The sequence below is a fragment of the Liolophura sinensis genome, chromosome 1, assembly GCF_032854445.1.
Source record: "Liolophura sinensis isolate JHLJ2023 chromosome 1, CUHK_Ljap_v2, whole genome shotgun sequence".
In the NCBI taxonomy this organism is placed as follows: Eukaryota; Metazoa; Mollusca; class Polyplacophora; order Chitonida; family Chitonidae; genus Liolophura; species Liolophura sinensis.
The window spans coordinates 48353001-48370932 of NC_088295.1; the positions used below are offsets into that span (position 1 = coordinate 48353001).

The 17932-nt window shown below is 40.3% G+C and overlaps 1 protein-coding gene across 2 annotated transcripts in view; it reads left to right on the forward strand.

The window, feature by feature from the left end:
* The window catches only part of LOC135473890 (uncharacterized), a 36260-nt gene extending 21413 nt beyond the window's left edge, over positions 1-14847 (forward strand). For both annotated transcript variants that reach the window (XM_064753832.1, XM_064753824.1), the window contains exons 2-9: positions 3086-3430; positions 4354-4497; positions 4849-5193; positions 6124-6411; positions 7088-7435; positions 10314-10640; positions 11387-11471; positions 12182-14847. In XM_064753832.1, coding sequence (XP_064609902.1) covers positions 3184-3430; positions 4354-4497; positions 4849-5193; positions 6124-6411; positions 7088-7435; positions 10314-10640; positions 11387-11471; positions 12182-12539 — 2142 coding nt within the window. In that variant the 5' untranslated portion in view covers positions 3086-3183 and the 3' untranslated portion in view covers positions 12540-14847. The remainder of the gene's footprint in view (positions 1-3085; positions 3431-4353; positions 4498-4848; positions 5194-6123; positions 6412-7087; positions 7436-10313; positions 10641-11386; positions 11472-12181) is intronic.
* Positions 14848-17932: the final 3085 nt, after the last annotated feature.

Below are 17932 nucleotides of genomic sequence, written 5' to 3' on the forward strand. Positions count from 1 at the left end.
GTGTATAATTACTTATAAACAAACTAATAATTACTTATAAACAAACTAATAATTAACGTTTAACTGAAAACCCAACTAATAATTAACGTTTAACTGAAAGCCCATTACTCTCAACGTGTCCTGCTAAACTTCCGTGTATGGGCTTTGCTAAGGCATGTGTTCAGTAAGTGCTGTGTTTTACAGTGTAAGTACTTCTCTTAAGTTAAATGTCATCGGAAACAGGAAAGAAGCCCTTCACAGTACAAAAAGGTCACATTGCATCGTGTAGGACTGTATAGGACATCGTCCTATCTCCTATATCGCCCTATGTCATGAGAGGCATAATAATTGATTTTTGAGGAAGAGGGTTTTTTTTGAGGGGGGGGGGGGCGGTGCCGCGGTGTGGTGGTACAATTTTAGTTAAGTTTGACCATTCAGCTTCAAATATTTTCTTTTGTAAAGAAGATTTAGGTTCTGGACTTCAGACCAAAATGGGGGCCGATTTGGTTAGCGTGATATATAATCTTCCTCCCGCTAAAATTGACTGACGTTGTACTGAAAACAGCGTCAAGTTAAAAACTATATCCTCCGAATTTAGACCATGCAGCGATCGTAACATCCGACAAATATATGGCGTCACTGTGACTCACCGCAAGTAGAAAAAGTTCGATAATAGCGAACCGCCTATGCGAAGTCCGCTTTCGTGTCTCCCAGATCTTCATTCTTAAATTTAATAGTAGTGGAAGCATGTTTGCGCCCAAGGCCGTTCATCGGGCCTCTTCCACACAAAGGTGCAGGTTATAGCGCGGTATGCTCAAGGTGTATTGGCGGATCAAAAATATAGGATCGGTAAACGAAAGCGGATGATGGAGTGAGATGTGGAGCCGTAATGCTGGTTTAGACTTTAAGAACAGCCTTAGCTGAAGAGATTATAAACATAAGAGAATTATTGTATGTGGATTCACCTCGGCAATAACCGGGAACTTAGCAGGTCTCACAGCTTCATTCCCACTGAAGAAAAAAGCAAACACATTTGCGGACAACACCTTCTACTGAAAACGAATATCACATCGACAGTTGTACAGACTGGTTTTTTGTGCCATCATGTACGTCAGCAGTTTTGTATGTCCCAGTTCATTTGACTCATACAGCCGAATATTTATATAAAATAGCTGATGCATTTCAAGGTCAAATTATAAACGCGGGCGAGGTTAAAGGGATATATGAAAGACACCAAAAGTTTTATTGGTACCTGAGCGTTTTGCATAAGCCTAGGTACAGACGAGAGTTTTTACTTCCCGTTTGCCTACTTTTCACGCAGACTTCTCCGATTGTGTTCCGTATTTCATATTTGAGCATGCGGTTTATAATAATTAACTTTTTCCCATTAAAGTCGTGGCAGGATGGGATATATTCGGCATCATCAGAAATTTTTATTACGAGATCGGAAACACGGGCAAACACCGGCAAACGCCATCCTTTATAAACGCTAAGTTTTAAAATTGAAATACCATATATCTACATGACATATCCCATGAAATTCCTGAGTACGGTGTAAATCAGCAATCAGATAAATAAATATTTAACACTATATTGCTGTTTGAATGCATTCAGAATTTTGACATTCAAATTCTCAATACCTTTAACTCTTAAATAAGTAGGATGTCTTAGGACTTTAGGAGATGCTGCACCAGGTATTTTCGAGCTGAACAAATTTATTCAGCGTGTCTGTGTGCGTGTCTGTCTTTATGCGTGTTTGTCTTTATGCGTGTTTGTGATCGTGAAAGGGGAGACTTCCTGAATATACGTCTATTAAATAGGATGGACATTGTGTCACCAGACATATTTGTGCGTGCTGTCTCAAGCTGAACACGTTCTTTTTGAATTTTGAAAGGGGTTGTCACGGCGTTCTGATATTCATTGGGTTTCTATAATAAGGTCAAGTTGACTAAGGAATGGGTTTCTGTGGAATTAAAAAGCTTCTGAAAACTTTTGACACTTCGAAGACGAGTTTATCTTTGTTGGTTGTGTCTGCTTATTTTGTAATATACACATATATGTCTATACACACTGTTGCTGTTTAGGCCTAAGGTCTGCACCGATACTTCAGGGCCGCATTATTTAGCGAACCTCGTAGCCTTTTGCCCCGTGAAGCTAATTCATTCAAACATTTACATACAGGAAAGCTCAATAGGTAATGCGTTCGAACAAACGCAGCCTAACGTAACTTATAAATATAAATAGGCGTTTGCATCTGCATGTCTATAGCCACCAGCGGGCTTAGCTTGAGCAACTGATTCCTGCAAAAGCGAGAGTGTGTAGGAGAGATCGCTTTTAATCTTTCGTCTGCAAACTTGTTTTTGAACGATGAAAATGTATAGTGCGTGAATATGCTGTTTTTGAATCAGGTCATTCCACACGTGTCAAAGTAAGCATTGTGTTTACAATCTTGTTTAACACGCTCTTACACAATTTGTGTTGTAAATGGACGGTAGCTGTGATAATCGGGTTAGAACTTTAGTTAATATCTGAGTGAATAGACGTGTTAGACTGGTGAATGTCTTCTATACCCCAACAGAGACGGGAATTTTTCATGTGTATATAAAACGCATTTATATTAAAATCCTTCATCATTTCTTGGTTTTATTTAAATGCATAGGAAATCTGACTTGTTCCAAAGCTATATATCAAGAAACCTTTTATATTTTAACGGTTGAATCTTGGGCGCAAAAATAAGCAGTTTATATTTCAGAGCCTGTAAGATATTTTGTGGAAACAAACACTTTGACATTATGTCTGCATTTCTGAGCATTCTTAAAGCCAGGCTATGAAGAGAAATGTCTAAATAGATTAGAGACTTTATCAGTTTACATGGAATTGTCTCACAATGCTGGAGCCGAGCACATTTTGATGACCTATATAGCATTGTTTCGGTACAGATACACTTTTATGTTGGTTATTTGGATGGTTAAAATATGCTTTAGTTACTCCAGATGTTGAAAACCACCAGTTTTTTTGTCTTTCTTCAAACCACTTCTTTCCACGATATTTCTAATATCTTGTCAGTGTGACCTTAAATCTCATTCTTTCATTACTCTCATTTCAGATGGATATCGACAAGCCGTGGGATGTTTCTCCCACGTGTACAACAACTTTCTGGAGTTGTCATGCCCACTCGGACAGACGATTTCCGTGGAACGGGTGATGTTCGGAGCTCATCGGGATGTGGTCTGCCCTACTGATGGCAGCATCAGCGCCGCGGAAGCGCACTGCTGCGTCCCGCGCTGTGGAGACTGCGTGGTGGAGAATGAGCGAGATTCGGAGAACGTGTTCAACTGTAATAACAAGCGGGAGTGTTCCATCTGGACGAGGAGCTCATACGTTGACGGATGTTTTCCATTGACTGTCACCACATACATGGTGGTTCTGTACAAGTGCAATAATACTAACCGTAAGTACACGTGGGATGATAGAATAAGTAAGATTACTGTAATTCTTCAATTTTTTTTTTCAGAACACCTGGTCTGATCTTTTTAGCTATTATACATGTAAACGTAATCGTAACAGGAATGTTTATTTTCTCTGTTTTACATGGTAAGTCCATCTAATGAACAACACAATCATATTTTCACTTTTCCAAAAAGGTGGAGGATTCCTTTCACCATAATACTGGTCGCCGTCGTATCCGTGAAATAATCTTGAGTATGGCGTAAATATTAAATAAATAAATAAATGAATAAGTAAATAAATAAACCAAAAAGCTGGATGAGAAATGTAATTGTTTACTTTCAGCACTATTAATATCTGTCTTAAAAAATTAGAATAATTAGAACATTTTACTTAAAAAAAAAACCTCTTTCTCATTCAGAGTATTGCAGGATGTTATTGTGTTACATGGTGTTAGGAGGCTTGTGAGCTGGTACTGTTAACGCATTTACATGAATAGTTAGAACAAAAGTATAGGGATATTCCATTTCATGCTGATATTTCTGGAAACTACGATTTTGTAAATGTGAACGAATAAGAAACGTTTCCCCCTACCATAATGCTGGCCCCCGTCGTATAAGTGAAATACTCTTGAGTACGGCTTAAAACACCAATCAAATAAGAAGTCAAATACATAAAACAAAAACCCTAACTGAGGTATATTGAAAAGAGAGCCGGATTTGGCCCTCCATGTGTGACCATTTGCCAACTGTCACAATGTCGTGATTGCTCTGGTTTTACTCTTTATGCTGTAGTATATTCGCGTAAAAATTTCCTCTAGTCTAACAACTGTTGGTCTCGTTTTCTTATGTTTCTCCTGCGTTTGGTCACAAATACAAACAACACAGAAGAAGTGAAATCAAAATCAATACTTCCATTTTCCTTCAGAAACTATACCCGATACATCTGTAACCAGTACTACCCCGTCTTTCAACCAAGTCTACTGTAGCCATAACGAAGGTGACCCTGGCGGCAAAGGGCAGGTAACTCCCTCGATCGAACCAACAACTTTAACGCCAACGCCACCTATTGGTAAGCCGATATTTAAGTTTCACGTTGTGCCTAGTAATATACTTTTAATATACCAAACTGATAAAAAAAATGAATACAGAATTGTGTGGTTTGATTATACATGGCCTGGAACTTTACGCTTAAAGGACAGTAATGACTTTGGTTTTGAAGTTAGTTAACAGTGTTTTTACAATTTTTTGGTTGCTTGGGTAGATAAATGTATGGATGATATCATGTATGCCAAGAAAAAACACTTCAAAAATGCCTATATCCTAAAAAACCTATATCTTTGAATCCAGACAACAAGCGGTTACGATGATTCTTTAGAAGAAGGCTCACGTTTGAATATATCCCGTACTTTCTCCGTTTCAGCTGGCCCACGTCAGGCCGTAGGCTGCTATTCTTCCTTCTACAAGCAGAAAATAGAGATAAAGTGCCAAAGAGGAGAAGGCATCGCTATATATGGTGTTTTCTTTGCGACAAAGTCCAACAGCAGTTGCCCGTCATCGGGATTCATCAGCACGCCAGAACAGACTGGCTGCTGTGTACCGGCTTGTGGCGACTGTGTCATCTCTCAGTCTAATGACGCCAGCTATATTTATCAGAACTGCAGCGGTGAGAGAGAGTGCTCTCCCTGGACGCAGCTCACGCATATAGAGGGCTGTGGGAATCAGGAATACACCTCATATATGGTTGTGCATTATGAATGTCTGAGAGGTAAGCCACGCTAATGTCTCCTCTGACAGTATTGAACAGGTGAATCACCACGGGATAATTCTAATGCGGCCGTACAGGAGTATAAAGCGATATTTACGCATATGCACTATCTCAACAAAAACACTATTCTTATACCTCAGGCACCTAGATCAGGAAGCGATCTTAGACAAGTCAATTTTTCAATCATTAAGCTTGGTATGTTACTTTCCGTTATTTTAGCAGAAATTTGTTAACTCACCCAGAACTTACTTTGTAAAGCACTGTTTGACCTTGTTACGTAAGAAATAGCGATTTTGAAGTCAGTTCATATTTTTTCCTAAATCTTAAGATCGCGTCGTGATCCTGGGGTTATGGCCAACTTGCACGAAGCCCTGTTAAAGTTAAGAGCACTTAACTACCATGATGACGTAACGCCTATTCAGTGCTGGTTGCCATGGTAGCTACAGATTCTTAACGTTAAGAGGGCTTCGTGCATGTGAGCCCAGGTCCTCAGACGCATCAACTTGGTATATCGTTACATATCGTAGTGAACTGATCGTGTTGGCAGTTGCATGGCTTCGAGCTCTCGTTAGTTCCACTGTACAGCCTGACGTCAGTTGGACTGTAGAGCCTGACGTCAGTTGGACTGTAACAGTCTTACGTTAGAGGTATATTGCGTAATTGATACAGCCTGGTTTACCCCACCAATAAACGTCACCACCATTATTCAGAATAAAACATTTCTTTAAGTACGTATTAAAACACTAATAATATAAACCAAAATAAATCTCATGATGAAGTCAACAAAAGCAAAAGTAAGTCTGATGAAGTCGACAAATATGTCTACTGTTAGGGTATCTTATTACTGGTTCTTGTTATTAACTGGCGTTGAATAGTATTAGAAACAAAGTTTGTTTTTAAACTAACACCCTAATGAACTATTTTTTTCAGATTTTAGTCATTCATTAACTTCAGAGGCTAACGGGATGTTGTTTGAAGAGATATACGGATGCCCTCTACCATCCACGACGCCACCGCCAGCAACAACCCTTCCTCCGCTATCATCACCGACAAAAGAGGCACCGACTGCAGTCAATACAATCTCACCGACTGTAAAATCCACGATTCAGAAAGACAGAATCCGTGTTACTGGAAAACTGGCGACTCCAACTGTCCGCAAAACAACGACTGTAGCACCGACCACAACACCACCTGTTCCGATGACAGCTGAAAAACAAGGTAAGTTTGTTGGCAGAAATAGATGTCAATCTAGTATATATATTTCTACGCAAGGGAGCCGGAATTATGCTCGTCTAAGAAATTTTGAATTTTTCAGAACAGGGCGAAAGGGTGATAAACTTAGTATGATTAGGGAAATTTACCTCCATTGATTTGTTCAGGAACGTTTTGTGGAGCTGCAGTAAGATTTAGTGCTAAGGGGAAAGATACACCCAAAATAGGAAACGCAAAGGTTGCATAACGTGGTGACATCAGGCGCCGAGACGTGCGTCCAGTTGTAACCTGAGAACGTCTTAAGACATAAGTCAAACATTCGAACACAGCTACAACCAAAAATTTGTTGCTCAAGGAGGTTTAAACTTTGTGCACTGATTCTTTATTGCAGAACAATGTGCCAACCACAATTTGAGTTATTTCCTGTTCTGAATTTGTTGTTTTCACGCAGCCATGAATATGGCATATCCAAATATTCCCCAACCGACAGCCATTGAGCTCGCACTAATGTTTTAAGCATTTGAAATCTGTGACTTAAATTTTGAAAGTTGCTTGATAAATACGAACCCAGGTACCATCGTTGATTAAGCTTATGTTGCTTATTTTATGATTCCAGACATTCCGACTTTGTTTTTGTAACTTGACTCACAGTGTATTAAATACTCTTTACGTTCTGTTTCAGATGGCACTTATGTGGCCGTAGGGTGTTACTCTAACTTCTACAAACCCAAGGTGCAGATCAGCTGTGAGGAAGGCACCCTCATATTAATCAATTTTGTGTTTTTCGGTACCCGCGATGTGGCCATGTGCCCCGAAAGTGGGCTTATCGAAGGGGGCAGCGAGGCCTGTTGCGAGCCCAAATGTGGAGACTGTGTGACGTACGGTGGACACGGTGAAGTGAACAACCTACTGAAGGAGTGCAGCTATCGTCAAAATTGCTCAGTGTGGACACAGAGGAGCGTAATGCCAGAATGTGGGAACAAATCTTTCACGTCGTATATGGCAGTGCATTATCAGTGCACGCAAACAGGTAAGGCTGTGGAATTTACGTCGATTTTCGGTCCTTGACTGTAGTAGGCATATATGATTGTCGGAATGATGTGGAATTAATCGTTATCATTTCCCTTAATCTAGGAGCGGTAACAGACATTCGCATACTAATCATCAACCAAAATGGACGTTCGTTGAGGCCTCTTACAGAAGGAGATCTTAGGTTAAGTTGATTATAACTTACATGGCAACATATGTTTTTAACATATGTCACCATGGTAGTTAGAGTCAACTTAATCTACGATTACTTTGTGCAAGCGCAAGATCAGTTTCCAAAGCAACGTTCAACACAACACCACCCAAGACATAACTAAGATGGAAACGTGTGAAGAGACGCAGTCAACTGATTTCAGTGATACAGATACAGTTAATTGAAAGACACAAGGAATGTTCTAAGCACATATTTATTTATTTATTTATTTGATTGGTGTTTTATTGGTGCCGCACTCAAGAATATTTCACTTATGCGACGGCGGCCAGCATTATGGTGGGAGGAAACCAGGCAGAGCCCGACGGAAACCCACGACTATCCGCAGGTTGCCGAAGGACCTTCCCACGTACGGCCGGAGAGTCTGAGGACGTAAATTTATTTTATATTTACACGACTTTCCTCAGGTATCCCTCGAAAGGGAATAGTGTACTGGCAATCCAGTTTCCTCCACCCATAAGCCTAATGACCATCGTATCAGTGAAATATTCTGACCACACTGTTAAACACCGGTCAGATAAATATATAAATGACCACCTTAGGGAAGTACATAAACTTGAAAATAAAATTAATTCACCAAAGCAGTTCTGAATGAAATACTTCAATGCAGTCACAAGTATTTTTTTCTATCACTATAGAGTGCAACATGTTTTATTAGGGCCGATGGCCGAATAATTCTCAACGATTGAGTCCATTTTATGATAATTAAAATATTTTATTGACAAGGAAAATCAATTCTGACAAACGCCACAAATCGAGGTCAATATTAATATTGGAAAACCTTGCCAGTTAGTGTGACATTGAAATCCTCCCATTATTGAATAATAATACTGTTGTATCGGAATTAATCGCATGATGATATTGAGTCAAACATACACGTCAATATTCTCTAACCGAACCTCCTTGCAAATAAAGACAAAACCTTGAATAAAGATAAAGATAAAGATCGAGAAATGTTAATACAATCCGAAATGATCAGAATGTTTTTTGTTCGGTCGCCAGCGTTGCACATTCTGGGATAATATAGTGATGTTGACGTGGTCGTGTATGTCGACGGGTTACTCACTCAGATTCACTATATAATCTTTAGGATGGGCCTTCATGCGGCGACGTGGTTAGCCAGCACGGCGCAATGATTCAGGAGCGGGTCATCAATGCGGTCAATGCGAGTTCAAGTACAGCGTATGCTGGCTTCCTCTTCGGCCGTACGTGGGAAGGTCTGCAGCAACCTGCGGATGATCGTGGGTTCCCCCCGCTTTCCTTCCACCATAATATTGGCCCGTCGTATAAGTGAAATATTCTTGCGCATGGCGTAAAACTCCAATCAAATAAATAATTAAATAGTCTTTAGCCAGTTTCTATCCAATCAGTCAATGAGTCAGCTGGGCAACATGGCAGAAAATAAAGTTTCCGCTTGACAGCATACCCACCTTGATTAAACTGATTTTCATTTCGCTGATATACAAACGTTTCCTCTATACGCCTGAATTATGTAGTTTTTTTTAACTGATCTGTCCTTTGTATCTTTGTTCTTGTGTATTTAAAGTATAACAACCATTGATTAGATATGTGACTAGTTCGAATCGAGCTGTTATCGGATTATCGTAAGCCGTACGTCAGGAGATTTGTATGTTTTGTGTATTCAAACCACTAAATCTTGATCCGGAATAGGAGTTCGAATCCAGCTCCCTCTGGCTCTGCACAGGCCTAACATTGGGCGATTTGTCTGGTACTTGGTAAAGCCAAGTGTTTTCACACGGACTTAACCCATAACCTTTACTAGAGTCTCGTTTTTAAACGAGATGAAATAGCCAGGAACGAGGCATGTTATACTTGCCATAGACCTGTGGTTTAACGTGCTAGAGCAGCGCAATGACCCAGACACCTCTCACCAATGCTGTCAGTGTGAAGGTATCCCTCGGCCTCTGCCGGGTTTCCTTTGACCATTATGCTTGTCATAGTCGTAGAAGTGAAATATTATTGAGTGCAGCGTGAAACACCAATCGAATAAATAAAGAAAATAAAATATGACTGAAGACATAGAGAGTAAAACCAAACAACGAAGACAGTGTGATAACTGGCCAATGGTCACACGTGACCGATGAAATACATCCTCTTGTCAGTTTACCTCACTCAAGATTTTAATTTAATTGTTCGTGAAATAAATAGTAGCAAATTACACGCCCTCTAGGGCCATGGCTTAAGCAGAGTTAGGTAAGAAAACAATTGCCGTTTTGTTAATTTTGCAGTTCATTAGACATTATTGGTTTGGGAAGGCCCGTGGTTTACTCTGGACACTATTGTTTGGACCATACGTGACACTGATCTCGCTTGTGAATATGAAGTTACACGAACCATTCCATTAGTCAGTCCTGAGAATCGCGTGAAACAGATAAACAAATCAAAACGTTCCTGTATATTTTCAAGATTCCATTATTCAAGATTCCATTAGATTGGTTGAGGGGACTTGCCCAGTATTCACGTACCAACAAGGTGTATAGAAGCCATTTGTAATTTGTAGCGACCCTTGCTGTCTAGCACCGTTTCAATAACATACCATATCAAATGTAACCTGCCGCACAGCATTATATATTTATACATATATTATTATTTTCGGATTACCTGACCCACACATTTTGTTTATGTGCAGGTATGGACCCCGCAAAGCCGATGTCCTTCCAAGAGTTGTATTGTCCACCTGGAAGTTTTAACGTCTCCGAAGTCACCTCAGGTCGCCCGACTCTCACAACGTCCATAACCCGACCGTCAACCTTACCAACGGCAACAAGTCCACCCTTAACCAAGCCGACTGTGGAACGCAAAACCACTTTGAGTGGGTTCTCTAAATCCAGACCGCCCACAAGGAGCCAGCAAACAGCCAAGACTACCCGTAAGCTCCCTGGATTTGGATCACCTAGTAGTATCCCTAAAGCATATCCGGACAATTCACAGGATGAAGAAACGGAAAGCAAGAAAGGTGAGAGTCGAGTGTTGAGGTCAAACATATGTAAACTACGGAACTGGGAACATTTCACGCTTGAAAATAATTTGAGTTTAAGCTTTGTATTGTGTTCTTTGTTGAACACGAAAGCACACAATTTTCTGCATAAAATCTACGCTATTTATTCACTCAGATCACTTGATCAATCACATCCCTGTGATTGCGCCATCGCCAACTACCTTCCCATCACCGGAAGTCCTTCTCTTCAGGCCGGGGAGGCGGTAAAATCAAGGGACGCAAACAAACCAGTGTACAGAGTAGGGAGAGAACATCTATCGTGAATTTACCAATTTAAAATTATTCATTCCTCCCGGTGCGATGACGTAGGCAAACTTGTGACGTATAACCCACATAGCTGTTACGAGTGCGCATGACATAGGTTTACGGGTTTTAAAGGCGGGGTAGGGTATAAACAACAGCACTTGCCCTGCTAGTGCTAAAGCTTTGTCACCCAAGGTAGTGGGCTCAGAAAATTTCGCGCAATTCATGTAAATCCTGTTGATACCTGAAACTTCACAGCTCAAAATCAGAAAAATACACACTGAAAGAAACTAGAACAGAGCTGAGTCAAGGATCCAGTTACCGGGTGTAACGCTGTAATGTGTATATGAATGGAATAATTAGCCTCACTGATTTCCGCCATCGACAAACCTGAACACCATATTATAGGTGACATATTCTAGATTTTACAATGTATCAATATTTATTTATTTATTCACCAGTGCTGATTGGAGCAGTGATCGGGGGAGTGGCTAGCGTCCTCGTGATTGGCATAACATTTGTGGTCGTGTTACACCTCAGGCGACGGTAAGCAACGGTTGTGGTAATGGTGTAAGCGGCAAGTTCGGTCCTAGGGTAAAATAGCAACGTCATCTTATACCTGACGTAGCAGTCATTGTGCACAGTCAAACAACACAGAATTACATTCCATCCACAAACCTAACTTCTGGTGAATAACAGAAGAAAAATTGAGTGCGGGTTTAAGTACTAATCAAATACACTTTATACGCAACTAGATATGCGGCTTATTACGTGTGATCAGTCCGCCATAGTCCAGTAGACATATTTGTCAACATGGTAAGACTTGCTGTTTTGCACATTACTTCTGTGTTGCTAAAACTATTTTAAAACGTGTATCTATAGTAAAGGGAGGTAACTCACTACCACAAAAGGCCCTTGCTTTATTGACTGAAAGTACGTCTACTTGTGTACGCAGAAATGAAGGCTTTTAATGACAATCAGGAAGTAACTTATGTCCTTACTGATAATTTCTCCATAACGGAATCTTTTGAATCATATGGCTCTTTTCCGTTGGATGCAATAAACTGGAAGTATCAAAGATACTTCTTAATAGGACCATCTGCCATGTGATAAATGGGAAAGTGAGGGTAGCTTTTCACGTTATAATTAGCGGACAATTTCCGTTCAGTTGGGGGCACAGCAGAATAATCGCATACTGTCTGAAATATTTTACTTTATGTGGAAGACAAATCTACATCTTTTATTTTCTCAAACAGGGAAAAAACGGTTGTTACCAGAAGACAGTCACTGGACAGGAAAAGGAAGCGAAAAAGGAATTATTCCAAGAACAACAGCCAGTGTACGAATAGCACTCATCTGAATTCAGTAGCTGCGCCGAGCAACTTGACGACGATTAACGTAATCTTTAACCCAGGTCGCTTGCCCGGCAAGGGAGATTATAACCACTTAGAACGATGGCTAGGTGATTTGGAAACATCGCCAGACAACTTCGACTTGCCGAGAATATCCGAAGTCTCGGAGAGTGACACTGATGCAGATATCGAGAGCCGCGTGAGGAAGATCACCACGTTACAATATCATCCACCTGACATTCTCCATGAGAGTGATTCCTAATTAAACACAGACCTATAATCACAACTGCTGGTAGAAATTCAGGTTCATCGTTTGCACGTTTCATTGAACTGGATCGTTTTTTTTTCCGTGAAAGTCTTCCAGGAAAGTTGCTTCTTTGAAAGAAATTACTTCCAGGAATGTTGCTTCCGTGAAGGAAGGCGCTTCGAAGAACGTCGCTTTCATAACGACAACACTTCCAGGAACGCTGATCGTAGGTTGTATTTACAGCGGTAGGAAATCCAGATCAAGACGGATAACTCCTGTCGTCTTCTTCGTGCTATTTGATCTCCCTGAATTGCTTTCATCCCTTTGGGGCATAATCTTGTGTCCGGGCAGATAATTCCAATTTCTACAGTGATCTTTCTGAAGATGTTTTGGACTTTTATCAAATGAATAGATAATGCGGAGTGTGAAAGTTACATATGTCCCTGAAGCGTGCTCTATAATCCTGGTCAACCACTGCAACACTCTGTGGCCTGGGAATCTCATTGAATGGGAAGAATCTGTATGTAGGACATTTTGCTTACGTGGCAAGCATGGACCCCGTTCGACCGAAATTCTTCCGGAGCTGTATTGTCCACCAGGCAGTTTTAATGTCTCCCATGCACGCTGTACGCTCGGCGCATTTCTTTCAGCAACGATCCATGTGGACAGCGCGTTATTTCATGTTGTGCACAATTATATGGTGGGAAAAAGTTCTGAATTTAGAGGGGCCTCCGTGGCTCAGTCGGTTAGCGCGCTAGCGCAGCGTAATGACCCAGGAGCCTCTCACCAATGCGGTCGTTGTGAGTTCAAGTCCAGCTCATGCTTTCTTCCTCTCCGGTCGTCAGTGAGAAGGTCAGCCAGCAACCTGCGGATGGTCGTGGGTTTCCCCCGGGCTCTGCCCAGTTTCCACCCACCATAATGCTGGCCGCCGTCGTATAAGTGAAATATTCTTGAGAACCGCGTAAAACAGCAATCAAATCAAATCTGAATTTAGATTTATTGGATTTCCGTCTGTCACCATATAACTTATCCGTATGTGATGTACATGGCGAGAACGTGACAAATTCAAAAAGAAGTGAAAAGGCAAAAAGGCTTATTTAAGAAATGGTTTGTCTGTTTAATAAAAAATACTGTTGATAGTATGGTACATTTATATGTTTTTCATTGTCTGCTTTAAAAGTGGTACACTTATCTGTTCTTCTCTTGCACGAATGAGTAATACGTTACCAGTTTGGTCACTAAAACGTCTTCACACAGGCAAGACTGAACACCCTAGTTGAACCCCAATTAGTTTCGGCGGGAAAAATTCCCGGCTGGTGATTTATAATACCTTTCAGTGCAACTTATTTAAATGGTTAGATTGCAAATTGTTTGGAAGGGACCCGTTTAAAATGTGCTCACAATTTGCTGTTTCACTTGGTGCCTGTCATATAGTGTCATATATTTATTTTTTTTACTTGCACAACTGGGACCCATTCCACTCACCAATACTGACTCAAGTCAAAACGGCCATGATGCTTAGTTTCTGGTAATTTAAGCTGAAATTTTGACACATTTTCCTAAAGAGAACATTGAATTGATAAATAAGATTTTAACTCTTAATATCCCCAAATTAGCCCTAAAATCATATTTCAGATTAGTCGGAAAGAGCTTTGTGGAATCGGTCCTCGTTACTTTTGCACCATGTCAATGAGCAATTACAATTGGTGGGTTTTAGCTTTTCCTGATAATGGTATAATATAACCAATGCAAATACTTCATCCGACTCACATCACGTTTCATGCAAGGTTGATCATCTTGCCATCGGCCATCATGATGCTTCCTGTCACCATCATGATTCACATATAAAACACAACGTACAGATTATTATGTTAATTAAGTTAAAATCGATTCAACTCCTTAATGTTTGGAAATGTACAGTAGTCGTTTCTTATTACTATTTAATCAGCCGACTGTAATGCTCAATTAATAAAACTGACGTGTTATAAATCTATGATGCACATAATTTGACTGTACAGAGATTGCACGTTTTTTTGTAAATAAGTACTCTATGACTTTTCTATGAATATTTATCTCTATATTTGTTTAAAAAAAAATTCTCGGAAATTATTCCAAGGGGAATTTTGTATGGATCATGATGGCTAATTTTGAGAAAACTTCATAAAATCTGCTTCACAGATCCTGTTTACTTCGTTAATGCCTTCGCACAATTCAAGTCAAAGGAAGCAACTGCGAGAGATCACTGTGGGCCATTTTTTTCTTCAAAATCACCAACTGCACTGTTTGTAAATATGTTTTTCAAATGAAATAAACTGTTTACAAAAATAAACTACATAAAGATTTTGTGGCTTATTTCTTGTACACACAGTACCAACCAGTGGTGCAACTGGAAAATGACTTATACTGAAATAAGATTCGTTGACGGCTCAGTTTTAGTACCTCAACAATTTATTGCAAATGCGCCGTCATATCTGTTATCAGTTAACTCCCTTGATAACAAGTTAACGCGGCCATCCATGACTGTGTAGTACAGACTTCGCCAGTTCAAGGCCATTTATCAAATGCATTGGGTGTTCACGTCAGGATGTCGGCCAGGCACAAGACCAAGCCCTGTGGTTTCCTCTCGGTGGTTCGATTCTGGTGGTTTGATTCTGGTGGTTTCTTCTCGGTACTTTCAGATTTCCCCTACTCATAAACCCGATTGATATATAATGCCAAATAAATATATGTTCCTTAGTGTGGACCAAAATGTTAAACAGGTGGTACTCACAAACAATGAGGGCAATTCCAATGATATTCAAGTCGAAGTGGGCCCGAAAATTGTTTCGCATTTTTCAAAAAGTTAGATGAAAATGTAGTTCGCTGAAAGCTGCACCAGAAATACACTGTACATAGTTGTAATTACCGATAAGTGAATAAAGTGGACAAAGAAAATAGAGTGAAACAATCCAGCAAAATTGCAAATCAGAGTGTGAAAAGAAACCAAGAACAACGACGTCTTCAGGATCTTTATTGCTGTGGCATATGTTGTATGCAAACATTTATCTGGAGACCAAAACACTATCCCTAGAATCTACAATACTGTGGCTGATGTGGTGTACCAAGCAACTTAAAGATGTTTCTATTTAAGCATTTACATAAACAGTTACAATAAAACCCTAACTGAGTTAAATTGACAATAGGCAAAATTTCACAAGCTACTTGTGCCCATTTGCCAGCTACTTGTGCACATTTGCCAACTACTTGTGCCCTTTTGCCAACTACAACTGTATTACACTGCTTGGCGTATCTGCTCTTTTACTGTCTATGCTGCAGTCTTTAAGATATGTGGTACACTAAGGTTTAGATGGAAACCAGTAACCCAAGCTTCAAAATCTTTCTTGTGGCCCAGGTGGTATACTGCCAAAGAATTGATTGCCCCGAGGGGTCATAACCACAGCATTGAAGGTTCATCACTGAACATAACCCTGAAAAACCTCGGTCACGCGTAGTGAACTGGTTTGATGGTACTGTGTGATGGTTGCAGCTATATGGCGACCGTTTCTGTGTGACGGTTGGAACTGTGCGGTGGATCAATATCACCGTACGTGTGTATCGTATGGCAAGCCACATCGTACTGGCAAACTTGCCGAGTGATATGTTAGGCAAAAGTCAGGTTTTGGCAGTTTGGCTAGAAAAGAATTGTCAATGATTGCAGTCAAGTTAAATTGACCACATCAGAGTGCATCTTGTGTATGGCAGTCAAAAACAGTCAGTCGTTATAGTAGTAGTATAGCGACCTCGATTCATTTAGCTTTTGCGTAAAATTACGTATATGTTAATGTTGAAAATTAACATACCCTGAACAAGATTTCACAGAAATATGCTGTTTTCCTATCATAATGACTGACCTCCACAACGCACAAGAATAAACAAATGACACCACTCCCCCCTTAATCCCGCCACGATCAAGGACAAGAAGATCACTCCCGATATCGTAAAAGCTAAACTCCGCGCTCGAATAGATCTTACTCGTCGGAGCTTAGAGAAAGGACAAGAAGAGACCAAATGTATATGTGCATGGATAGAGTATTCTGCGGGACGTTTAAAAAGCATAACTGGATTAATTTTTGCAATGTTGCACAACAGAGATATCGCAATTCAAATTAGGCAAAACCACGCATGTTGATCGTTTGTTATGTCATCAGTTTAATCCAGTCAGGTTATTTCTATAACCCTAGGACGCGCCTGTTTCCGCTTATGTCACCCGAGACCTGTATTGCCATATGTGCTTGGGGTACGAGTGACGCGACATGGTGTTTCTGTGGTTGTCCTAACTTGGCACATCCCATGGCCCCGTAAGCATTCCTTATTGGACTTACTTATTATTTAACTGGTGTTTTACGGCTTTAGAATACTCAAGAATGTTTCACCTATACGACTACGACCAGCATTAAGGTGGGAGAAAACCGGGAAACCCACGACCAGTTGTTAGTAAACCTTTCCATGTGTACGGCCCGAGAGGAAGGCAGCTCCTTATTAGAAGCTGATTTACAGAATTACCAAGCGCGTCGGAAAACAAGTGTCTTTGACCGCTTAGACATTTTTTTCACCCTTCGTCTTAAATAATTCAGGTTACATTATTTGTTGTCTTTTCCCTTAAAATGACGTGCGATGTGGCGCTAAGCCATTATGATTCATTCATTTAAAATGACGTGGCATAAAACTCCTAGTTAGGTTTTCCCATGTGCCGATATCGTCACAAAGAGACGCTTGTTTTGTATATGCTGATGGGTGTACGAAGTGTAGTGCATACTGATAATAGGAACGAAGACAATGTCCTCTGGAAATCGCGAGCACATGACAGAACACTTCACTCTATTGTCTTCCGCACAAAGGTTGGCGCTGCTACTAACGATTAGAACTCGGGAATTAATGAACTGCGCTAATTAGTTAAAATAAATTGCTTGTTGACACACATGTATGTGAGTGGGACGTATACAAGACTATTGTAATATCGCTTCAGCCAATGGGAGAACCTTTCACATGGTAATTCGGCCACTAGCTTTACAGTCTATTGTTCATTCGTCCTTTGGGATGACGATTTGCAGACAAACTGGTGACATAATGACTGGTGTATTCTGTTATTGTAGCACAATATTGTGTCATATTCAACATAATATCCCCTTAGTCTAATAGAATCTTTATAGTGAATTAATAGAATAAGTGTGTTATATTTAACAGAATAATCTGCTGTGATAACATAATACATTCTAGCATCACTCGGACAACAGACTTTCTGTTAAATTTAACAGATTATTCTTTTGAGAGATCCCCTTTAAGGATTACTCAACTGTGCCCATGAGGAATAAAACAGAGGAGAGATCAGTGATCTCTGAGGTTGTATGTGATCTCATCCGCAACACCTT